This window comes from Carassius carassius, chromosome 18 (genome assembly GCF_963082965.1).
Source record: "Carassius carassius chromosome 18, fCarCar2.1, whole genome shotgun sequence".
Lineage (NCBI taxonomy): Eukaryota > Metazoa > Chordata > Actinopteri > Cypriniformes > Cyprinidae > Carassius > Carassius carassius.
This window is the reverse complement of record NC_081772.1, coordinates 20,306,690-20,319,179: the sequence shown is the minus strand read 5'-3', so window position 1 is coordinate 20,319,179 and position 12,490 is coordinate 20,306,690. Positions and strand designations below refer to the sequence as shown.

General features: G+C 39.2%; 1 protein-coding gene across 1 annotated transcript in view; it reads left to right on the top strand.

The window, feature by feature from the left end:
- Window positions 1-415: 415 nt before the first annotated feature.
- The window catches only part of LOC132092634 (dynamin-2-like), a 59,220-nt gene continuing 47,145 nt past the window's right edge, over window positions 416-12,490 (top strand). Inside the window, exons 1-5 of the mRNA XM_059498953.1 lie at window positions 416-617; window positions 9,053-9,126; window positions 10,202-10,351; window positions 11,612-11,815; window positions 11,941-12,039. Coding sequence (XP_059354936.1) covers window positions 457-617; window positions 9,053-9,126; window positions 10,202-10,351; window positions 11,612-11,815; window positions 11,941-12,039 — 688 coding nt within the window. The 5' untranslated portion in view covers window positions 416-456. The remainder of the gene's footprint in view (window positions 618-9,052; window positions 9,127-10,201; window positions 10,352-11,611; window positions 11,816-11,940; window positions 12,040-12,490) is intronic.

Here is a 12,490-nt window from a genome sequence, read left to right as displayed (position 1 = left end):
TCCAGATGCGAGCGCCGTGTGCGCGTGCACGCGCAAGCGCACTCAACGAGCGGACGGTTGTCTGTCAGGTTTCGACCACAAGTTGAGTTCAGGACTTAACGAGTGGTTATAACATTCTTGACTTCCACTGGAGATAGTTCATGTGGTTTCTTTGTATGTCGCATTTTTAAGTTAATTGCGCGCCTGTCGGGACCAAACGTTCGGAAGAACTCAATTCAGGTGATTTAACTGCCTGTGGTTTACACACGTTGTTAGTATGTTCTTTATGTATACTTAGTAATAAAAAAAAACAAACAAAAAAACGTATTTTGAAGTTACACAGTATAATTTTTTAATCAAAATAGTATGTCTGGGGAAGAAAAAAAAGTTGGCATGATGTCTCTCAATTTCAGTTTTTTTAATATAGCAAAGAATTGTCCGGTGGTTCGCGCGCCGTATCCTCGCGGCTCCGTATCCATGGGGAACCGGGGGGTGGAGGAGCTGATCCCGCTGGTGAACCGGCTGCAGGACGCCTTCAGTGCCATCGGACAGAGCTGTGACCTGGACCTGCCGCAGATCGCAGTGGTCGGGGGTCAGAGCGCAGGCAAAAGCTCCGTCCTGGAAAATTTCGTGGGCAGGTAGGCTATGAGACCGTCATAACTGCGCGCTACAGTTGTTTATTATAATTAATAGTTCAGTTTAACATATCAGAGATTAGCGAAGATGTTATTCATGCAATGAGTATTGGTCAAACCATGTGTTTTAGCCTAACGTTACCTGATTGGTGGATATCAGGGTGACTGAAGGCTTGTGTCAGAATTGTATCATTCCGTGGCCACGTGCACATTATGGTGATAAACTGATTAATCAACTCGTGATGTTCAGTTGAGTCACTTCTCTGCAGAGGCACTGAACTGTATCGCTGAAGCAGGTGCAGATGGTCTCATCTGTAGTCGGGAGCAGTCACTACCTCTTCCTCCGTCTGTCTAATGGCCTGCCAAGCCACTGTCCGTGAGCCATGCAGAATCTGAAGATTGTCTTAGTTTTCTCTGGACTATATGGATCATTAAAACAAGCTGGCAACTTATTTTTCAAAGACCCCCCCCCCCCCCCCCCCCGTATCTGATTGGTCCCTCAATAGATGTGACAGATTTTCCCATGATTTATATTTGTTAAGGGACGCCATTTCAAATGTCACTTTTTTGATCTCTTGAGATAAAATAGCCTGATGTACTATGAAAGCGTCTGTAACTTTCTGAACTCAAGACACGATTCATAAATGATTCATTTGAAGCAGTGCTCTGCTCTGATTGGCCTAGTCCTTTGTGATTGGTCTACTATCCACTTTTAAACCCTAAAAATGGCAAGATCACAAAGAGACATCAGAAAATTTATTTATTGATATTTTTCATCTTAATGGGACACAAATAATACAACTTGATCATTTTTTTTTCAAAACATGACTTTTAATGTTTATTTTAATGTTTGTACCCCACAGGATACATTGCCAGTTTGGGGGTATATAAATTAACTGTAAACAGAACACTTGTTTAATAGGCTAATGCTGAACAACAGGTTTTTAAACAGGTTTTAAACGTGTAATTATGCAAATTCAGTTGTTTTAAAAATATTTCATGGCATAACACCAATATATGGCACTTAAGTAAAAAGTCGGGTGTAGTTAATATATTACACTACTTTGTGTAACCCATCAACATTTATTAATCAAATAACAATCTATAAAGGATCTATCTATAAATCTATTTGAGAATCGAGATATTTCCTGATATATTAAGCATGTTTGGAATTGTTTTGAATAAAAAGGACATAGGCAGGCATTATGCAAATGAATTACCCCGTGATGTATAGCCATCATGGAACTGAGACTGGAATTACTGACAAGTCGTTTAGGCTGTTCAGTGTCATATAAATTCATTTATTTATTGTGTACTGTCAGCTTCACAATTTTGTAGATCATTTACATTCACAGCAGTAACGTGGGGTGAAATCTTGTCATGGGTAGGCTGTGACCTATCAATGTGTGGAATATATGTTCATATATTCATTCAGTTAATTTAGCAACCCAAGTTCATATCAGGCATCATCAGATCGCTGCCTGCATTCAGCAAAGTCAGTCATGTGAGGCTAATGCACAATCAAATATAATAATCAAATTAATGGACACATCTATCTTATGACTTATACAACAAACAAATGTTTTGTGCGGGACACAGAGAAGGAGGCGGCGCGGCAGCCTAGTCACTCCATCAAAATGCGCAAACGCGCACAGACAGCCACGGCGCACACACACACACACACACACACACACACACACACTTTTGGTCTGGTGACGGCGCACCAGGCTACAGTCAGAAAACATTGCGTCAGCAGTACAGCTTTAATGTACAAAAACAGCTTATTCGCTCCTACAAACTGCTAGGCGCACACACCGACACGCAAGTATACTAGATGCTAGTATTCGGGAAGCGCGCGGATTGAGTGAGAGCGAGTAGATCACGTGACATGAAGCAAGCTCGGTCTCTGCCTCAATGTTGATATTTCAAGACAGCATGAGAACTGACTGCGCATGCGCAAATCTACATAAACTACGTTCTATGGACCAAAGAGGCACCGCTCACCTCTGCCTCAATGGCCATGGCTTTTGAATTTCCTGCATGAAACAACGGTTTTTAGGAGCAAACAATGGCAAAATGAGTATATTATGTGTATTCCTAAAAAAAATTGTTACAAAAAATAATATTTGGAATAAAATTAATGCAATTAATAATGTGGTGAATTAATAAAGCTCTTGGAATTAATAAATGTAATGTCAACATTTCCTTTGGTGAGGCACTGCCTACCCTGCCTACCCTGACCGCACGTCCCTGATTCACAGACTACACTGCATGAAAGGTAACAGTTGAAAATGCATAATGGGGCACTTTAAGAGTGGGTTAAGGTATAGGGGTAGGGTCAACAGTGTTATTATAGGCAAATAAAATGAGCCTAAAAGAATACACGTCATACCACTGTTTATCAGTTTGCACTGGCTACCAATAGCTGCTCGCATAAAATTAAAGGCATTGATGTTTGCATTCAAAACTACATCTGGCTCTGCACCCATTTACCTAAAATTGTTACTTCAGACTTACGTGCCCTCTAGAAGCCATACTCAGAATTCGTGCTCTGCATTTAACCCATCCGAAGTGCTCTCTAACCACTAGGCCACGACTTCCCATGTATGCCAGTATGCAATCCTCCTCTGCAATCAATGTCAAGCTCATTTTAATTTTTGAGTGCAATGTCCACATCTCAAAATTCAATCAACATCTGATGGATAGAACCAAGTCCCCGTCCTACTTTTTTTCTTAAAAAAAAAAAAAATGGTTGCACTCGGATATGTCACAATAAAGAAGAAAATATCTGTTGCTGTAATAGATCTCATATAGCTAGATCTTCTAGATATGGCTTGCAGGCAAACATTCTCAGCTTAAGTTGATTATTAGTCTGGCATATGACTCTGAAAGAGAAGTAAGTGCAGTGCTGTACTCATATAACTCAGGATGAGGAATTCCTAAATTTCCTAAATCAAATGATATCATGAAAATGAAAATTCTCAACTTATCCTCATTTTATTCAAAATGTTTCCTTCCATAGAATACAAAATAATGTTTTGGTTGCTCTTTCCTGTCCCTATACATTTATATATTCATGAATAAAGTGACTTAAGTTGCAATGAGGGTATCAATTTTCCAGGTCAAGCATTGTCCGATGACCTTCTAGTGTTTCAGCTCACGAAATGCTATAAAAGCACAATTTACATTTATGAATTTGGCAGATATTTTTAAAGATATATACAAATCAGTTCTCGCATTCCATGGGAATCAAACCCATGACCTTTGCTAGTGTCATGCTGTACAATTTGAGCAATGATTGCGCAGGGCTATATTCTGTATTCTCAAGCCATACGATAGGAAGACCAGTCCACAATTTAAGTTACTATTCACTGGAAATCATGCCTCTCTAGTTAAAATGTGCAGTGGGGACTGATTTAAGGACTACAACACAAATTTATGAAAATAAGGTGACTAAGAAGGACCAGTTAGTCCTGTCTGATGTCACTCATCCATTGTGGAATGAAGTGGAATCATTTATTCAGTAGAATGAACTTCAATTGTGCAGTAATTTGATGGCCTATTTAGAGGTCATGCACAGGAAATAATGAGTATCCATAGCAATGAGTTATATATGAATGGAGGAGAGCAGTGCACCCTCAGCGATCTGCTATCTCAGGATCACTACCAGTCAGTGGAACACCAGAGATGCCTGGAGAAATGGTTTAGTGAAATTAGATCTCACTGTGAGAGGGAGCATAGTGCTTGGGTTTAGAACAATAAGTAGTTGATTTTTACTTGGCCAGTAGAAGACATTTAAAAATTAAAAGATAAAATTTAGCTGATGGGTTTGGAATCTTTCTTTTGAAGAACTTCCCAGTTTCTCACTCTGGTTTACATTACATTTGCATTTAAAAAAATGGAAAACTGTATTTATCTTTGCATAGTTTGAATAATAACAGTTCTGTACTTGGAAATGACATTTTGTGAGCCTCGAGCAACATTGTTTCCTCCATATGTAAATCTTGCATGTAAAAGACCACAAAAAATAGGCAACTCAGAACATAACACCGACTGTATGATCACTAACAGTCACGCCCCCAATGTTTGCATATGTTCAACATTTGCATATACCCACCCATATTCTATGTCAGCTGCCAGCCGAACCTGCACAGCCAAATCATCAGAAGTTCTGCAGCTATTGTGAAGAAACAAGTGAGGATAATAGCGAAAACAAACACTCTACAAGCTTAAAACAAAAAAAGTGACATACAGCCAAGTATGGTGACCCATACTCAGAATTTAACCCATCCATAGTGCACACACAGCGGTGAACACACACACACACCCAGAGCAATGGGCAGCCATTTATGCTGCGGTGCCTGGGGAGCAGTTGGGGGTTTCGATGCCTTGCTCAAGGGAACCTAAGACGTGGTATTGCCATCTCGAGACTCAAACCCACAACTCTAGGGTTAGGAATCATACTCTTTAACCACTAGGCCACGACTTCCCCTTTTATGTATAATTAAGATATTATACATAACATAAAATACATCAGTAATACCCCCTTGTGATTTTTTAAATAGCTTTGACTAGTTTTGAAAAAGGCAGTTGCTAGCAAGTGGCCAAATGGAGCTATAAGAGTTTATCATCACACCGAACAGGTAAACTACTCATTAGTCTGCTTTTATAGCCTCATTATGTTTATAATATGCTCTTGCAAACTATTCTAAAATGTTTTTAAAGAGTTTTTAAGAGTTGTTGGAAGTAAAGTGATTGTGACACTAAAGTCATGCAACCGTGGTGTAGTTCATTTATACCTAAATATATGTCTTCTTCTTCTGATGCATGACCTTGGACACATCTTCAGTGTTGTTTCCAGGAGTCACTGGGTGTTTTGGGTCTTACAACAGACACCCTCATCCTGGCGACCCAACCAAGGCTGATCAGACCCTGGCCTGTGTCCAAGTGGCATTCTACTACCCCCACTGCTCTCCCCTCTTCAACCAGAGCCATCTGGAAGCTTTTTCTGCCGCCTTCATGTTGTTACCTATGGCTCTTTTTCGGTTAACACCTACTAAGCCTAGCATGCCGTAGGTCTTGTTCAGGGACTGGCTGGCAAACCCCCTGCTGCCCACCTCTATTGGCATACACCTGGTCCTCCATCCGTTCCTCCGACAATCCTCCACCAGTTCTTGGTATTTCTCCCTCTTTCTCTCTTTAGCCTCCTCCATTCTTTCCTCCCAGAGCACTGTCAGCTCCAACAAGATCAGTTGTTTTGTGGCCTCAGAGACCAAGATGATGTCAGGTCTCAATTTGGAATGGGTGATATGTGTTGAAATTCTCAGCTGCCTTTTCCAGGTCAACTGTCATTACCCAGTCCCAGGCTGTGGTGAGTAAACCTGACCAGAGCAATATTTCAATGCTTTCTCTGACTTTTGTCCTTCCCTGATGAAGTGAATGGCCTTGGCTGCAACTTGGGTGTGTCGCCTGTCCTTGATCCCCTTACTGATTGCCTTAGCGATGGATTTGAGGACCTGGTCGTGCCTCCATCGATACCGGGCCTCACCCAGCACCTTGGAGCAGCTGTTTAGGATGTGTTCTAATGTCCCTACTTTGGAACAAAAGGGGCATGCAGGTTTTTCTATTTTCCCCCATGTGCACAGGTTGAATGGATGAATCAAGAACTTGATTCTCTGGGGGTTCCACTTCCAGGTTTTTCTTTCCAAGTGATACTTCCCTCCATTGCCTGCTCCCACTTCATCCAGGGACCTTGCTGCCACATGGCCACTGCTCTGCTGGTTCATTCTTCCTTGACTGAAGCTCACACCTCCTCTTGCTGGACTTCCTCGGCTGCCCTACACTTCCTTCCTGTCCTCAGAACTCCTCGCTGACAATGCTAAAAGGGAGCCGGAGTTTGTTGGTTTTCCCTTATAGCCCAATGTTACTTAGGCTACGTGGTAGACCCAGCCATCTATGTAGATAGCTACTCACCTTTTGCTCAAAACCTTCTACCAGAGTCATGGGGACCTCATAGATGACCAGAGGCCAGATGATTCTTGGGAGGATTCCATGCTGGTAGACCCAGGCCTTGAATCTTCTAGGGAGCTCAGACTTATCAACTGGTTGTATGAATTGTATTTAGGCTTCAAAATTCATTAAAAAAGTTGTTCAAATGTAACAATTATCATGATGAACAAAACTTGTAAGAATCATAAACATTTGTTGGTCTCAGAGCTTATTTTCTGCAATAATCTAAAAGCCAGAGGAAAAGTCGTATTAGATTGTTATTGAGGGAAACAGGGTGATGCTACTCTTGGGTTGGCATTCAAAATACATCATCACTGCAGCACTTTATACCATGGATGGTTTTACCTGCACCCTGCTCCTCTACCTGGAAGCCTTCAACTAGGTCTAATCCAGTGGGACTTCCCCTCTATTTTGGGCAGTAGTTCTGTTTTAGATCTGCGCACACCCTATTTCCACTAACATCTTTATCATCCATTGTGACTTCATCACAAGTATGGGATTTATCAGACCAAATGGAAAACACATTTGTCCATGGAAAAGTCAAACCTTTCTCGTCATTGTGTTTTTGCCTCTTTTAAAAATGTATTGGACAAAGAACAAAAATCTAAGACAAACAGGCCCACACCATTGAATCAAACAGAAGCTAACAATCAGAGTGTAGCAAATTAAACCTTCATAATCATCGGGAAGAAGGAGGCGGGAACCTGCGGACAATCAAATAAAGACTTTAATGACAAAATAAAGACAAAACAGCGCGTCAGTCCCTCACGGACGACTGACGCGCACAAATAAAAACCAAACACAACTAAAGCCCAGGCCTGGTCCTCTCTCATCCTTCACTGTCGTCGCTCCACTTTTATATTCTTCCATCTCCTCCGTGGGACTCGGAGGGAATTGTCGCTCATTTCCCAATCACTCCACCGGCCTCGCGCCTGATCCCACGGCTCTCGGCCCTGCCCCACTCGTCACACAGACCTATGATTGTGTTTACACTTTGGTGTAATCAACCTAAAATTGGTCTGTTTAGAGATATCTCTGCACTTCAAACAGGGGTGGGGGGTATTTTAACATCACCCATAAAGAATATCAGTGATCCAGCTGCAGTTCCTCTACTGGACTATTTTATTTATAGACTGTACTTATGTCCTCTGCACATGCATGGAGAAAATGAACTGGTTATGGATTATGAATTCACTACTTTATGATTATGTGAAGCTAGCCTGTCTCACAACTCCTTTGTAAATGTACAGGCCAGTTCAAGTTGTGTGTAAACGTGCCATATATATCAGAGTATGAGGGTCATGAAGGGTGGGACAAGGTTTGTGGTTTCACTGTAAGACTGGACTAGTCCATGTATGCAGTGACAGTCTCTGGCACTGTGCCTCAGACAGGGATAGTGTCAGTGTATCATGTGAGGCAAGTTTTATGTGCAGGTTTTTATTTATCTTTATATATTTTTTTATTTTGTTAGAAGGAGAGTTTTACTTTGGCATGCATATGGTACAGTGGCCGAGAGAGATCAATGCGCTGCAATTTAAGAAAACACATGCAAATTGAAAAAACACAAGCAAATAAAAAAAAAAAATATCTTCATCAGTTTGACAACACAAGTGTTGCAAATCATCACAACACATGCATATAACGAAACGCACTGCAAATCCTCACAACCCATGCATATAACAAATCGCGCTGCAAATCCTTCACAACACATGCAAATTAAGAAATGCTCCAAATCCTTACAACACATGCAAATTAACAAACGCGCTGCAAATAGCATGGAAATGTTTCAAGGAGACCACAAAAAGTGTCGGACCCGGCTGGGATTTGCTTATCATGCAATGGCTACTGGTCAGTGGAGTTGTTGGTGAACTGAAAGGTGAGTTTTTTTTTTTTTTTTTTTTAAACACCCTGATTGCACGATTCCTTTATCTTTTGGATATTATTAGCCTAAATAAGCTGAATAATTACATGATTAAATGTAAAACGTTACTTAAGATGGCTAACTTTAATATCCTCAGCTAAATATAATTTCAAGTTTAATGAAAATAAATTTGCAATGCTTCATTAATTGTTTCTTAATGTGCATGTGTTGTGAAGGATTTGCAGCGCGTTTCGTTATATGCATGCGTTGTGAAGGATTTGCAGCGCGTTTCGTTATATGCATGCGTTGTGAAGGATTTGCAGCACGTTTCGTTTATGCATGTGTTGTGATGATTTGCAGCGCACTTCATTATATGCATGTGTTGTGATGATTTGCAACACTTGTGTTGTCAAACTGATGAAGATGTTTTCTTCATTTGCTGGTGTTTTTTCAATTTGCATGTGTTTTCTTAAGTTGCAGCGTGCTGATCTCTCTCGGCCACCGTAATATGGATTCTATTTTATTATGTGTAATTTCTTTGACATGATGGTCAATGTTATCCTTTCAGAGATTTCCTGCCAAGAGGCTCTGGAATTGTTACAAGGAGACCGCTTGTACTTCAACTCATCAGTTCAACTTCAGGTATAAGTGATACACACAAACACATATTTTAGTTGTAGTACGCAATTAGAGATCAGGTAACAAATCATTAACTATGTTCGGAATAGCTTGATATAATTAGGTATATGTAGACATTGATTTAAACACTAAATTGGATTAAAATATATTTTTAAAATAGATTCCACTTAATTGAATCAATTCTGAATTGAATTTACCACTTAATGGTCTCATGTGACAACAGTGAAGAATACTACTTTTTGGTTGGGCTTTTACTACAGACCTAGACAAAATATAATAACCAACAAACAATCCAAAATTGAAAACACAATAACACAATAAAAACACACACATTCAAAAAATAACAAATTAACCAACTGTGTAAACCCTAAATAAAATAATGATCACAAAGCCAGTTAAAAGCAACATTAATTTTATTCCATTTAAGGCTTTAAAATTATGTTGTTAAATCAGTCCATAACTCCTTTTACTGACAATGGTGACTAGCCAAAAGCTGATCTACATCTTATTAAGTTAAGTACTAAGTACACTTCTCTTACTATGATAATGAATACATAATATATATATATATATACACACACACAAAATAATACCATGTCATTGACTTCTATCCATTATACTCAGAACTGTTTATATAGAGACACTGTTGGTGTTGTAACAGATTGAGGAATTTGTCTCCAAATAGTCACAATATACAAAGAAAAACGAAACACCTTGCATACAGAGACTTCTTGTCTTCTCATATGGATATATTAGGATTAATTATACAAAAGTTGCTAATCCATTATTCCACCTACCTTTTTTCTATTTGATTTAAGTCAATCAAGTCCCTTTTGGTAATAATATTCTGCACAGGTTAGCAACTAACCCATCCAATATTATGTGGCATATGGAGTATGTACACTGAACACTAGAGGACAGTGTCTCCTGTGTTGATATTAGAAGCAGTCTGTGTATGGAGAGTGGAGAATTGTCAGATCTTTGAAATTCATGAATTACAAACTGTTGAGCTGTCAGTTCCCTTAAGGGCTATCATTTTCTGCTCTCTCTAATTCATACTTTCCATTCCCCATCGCAGAGCATGCCGAGTTTCTGCACTGTAAAGGAAAGAAGTTTACAGACTTTGATGATGTTCAACGGGAGATCAAAGCAGAGACAGACAGAGTCACGGGAACAAATAAGGGCATATCCTCCATTCCCATCAACCTTTGTATCTGCTCTAAAAATGGTATTATTGTCAGAAAACAAGTGATTCACTTTAGATACATTAATGCTCATATGCTCACAAAGGCTGCATTCATCATTGTATAATCAACCCTCTATGGACACCTTGGCAATTGAATCGCCATTGGCTAGTAAATGTTTTTATTTTACTCACCAGACTATATATATATATATATATATATATATTATAATGCTTAAATGACTGATGTTAAGAGTGTACTTTCAGATATTTAAAAACTGTGCCATTTTACAAACATTATAGGTTTGTAAATGGCTGCCCACTGCTCCGGGTGTGTGTTCACAGTGTGTGTGGACTTTGGATGGGTTAAATGAAGAGCACGGATTCTGAGTATGGGTCACCATACTTGGCTTTATGTCACATCACTTTTTTTTTTACTTTTTTTTTTTTTACTTTTTAAAATGCCACAGTTTTTAAATATCTGAAAGTACACTCTTAACATCAGTCAATCAAGCATTATTATATGATAATCTGTTATTATTTAATGATATAACTTTAGTAATTAGAATTAAAACTTGATTATGTATTAATGCATATTAGTCATTTTAACTGAACTGACTGGTGGTGGTGCTTTTTGATTATTTGCTTCTGTAAAAAAAATTGGGAAAAATCTAACAAAAATACTGATAAGTTAATGATACAAATTATACTAATAAGAACACTATAATAAGCACTAAGGATGAATGTTCGGCGAGAAAAAATATTTGTGCTAAATTTATACTTAGCCTGCAACTCACACACTGCGAGTAAAATCTGAGAATGTATTAGCCAGTCGCCAGAGTGAAGATTTAGTCGCATATGCGAGTGATTTACTCGCAATGTAGAGGGTTGAAATGTAATCTAGTCCTGTGATGTAAACGTTGAATTTTCAGCAGCTGATTTGATGCTTAAGAAACATTTCCTACTAATGGTAATAATGCTTATGCTTAGTATTTTTGTTTAAACCATGATCTTTTTTTAAGGATACTTTGATGAAAGAAATGTTACAAAAAAACAATTTTTTTTTAACCGAAATCTTTTGTATCATTATTAATGCCTTTTCTGTAACTTTAGCTAATTTTGTGTTTTCTTACTGATTTCTTAAAAAGCTAAAAAAAAAAAAAAATGATAGTGAAGGTGTATTTGCTCTCCTTTAAATCTTGTTTATTCCTCGGAGAGATCTCATTTAGATTTTTTCCCCTTTCTATAAGTGTCTCTGACCAAATATTTGTGTCTGTCTTTGTTTTTCTCTTTTTCTTTCCGTAGTTTTGAACCTCACTCTGATAGATCTTCCAGGCATCACTAAAGTGCCAGTGGGAGATCAGCCCCCTGACATTGAATACCAGATCAGAGACATGATCATGCAGTTCATCTGCAGAGAGAATTGTCTCATCCTGGCTGTCACACCCGCTAACGTGAATATGGCTAACTCTGATGCACTTAAACTGGCCAAAGATGTGGATCCACAGGGTGAGTGGGAAAGAGCGATTAGGATTCATATCTGTCCTAGGTTATATCCCCTCTGGGCAAACTGACATCATCATAATGTCTTTCCTTCTTGTTTTTCTTCCTGATATGCTTGCTCTTCCTTTCAGGCCATCGCACCATCGGTGTGATCACTAAGCTGGATTTGATGGACAAGGGCACAGATGTCAGGGACGTGCTGGAGAACAGGTTACTGCCACTACGCAGAGGTACAGTGCACATGTAGAAATATGCTGTCAGCAGAGGTCCAGTACAGTTTGGTCTAAGACCTGGGCCACTGCCAAGCAAGTCTGCTGCAGGCTATAGTGGCTAAAACAGGGCCAGGTGCAGAGTCTTCATGCTTCCTGTTGCTGCCTTAATGCATTAGACACACAGAAGTCCAGCCGTGGAGAAGGTTTAAGACACTCTAGAAATCTTATTTATACAGATCGCATACAGATTTACTTCTAGTTGTAGGACATTGACTTTTCACAGTTAGGAGCTGAATGTCCTTCAGGCATCCCTGTTCTTTTTAACCAATGAATTTAGATTACTTTTCCAGTCATTTATGATTTACTGGAGAAGGTTTAAGGATAAGGAATATAATTGTGAAGATTTAGCATCTTTTAAAGATTGTTTTGTCTATATTTTCCTGCTAAAGGTGCTGTATGTCAGATTTTG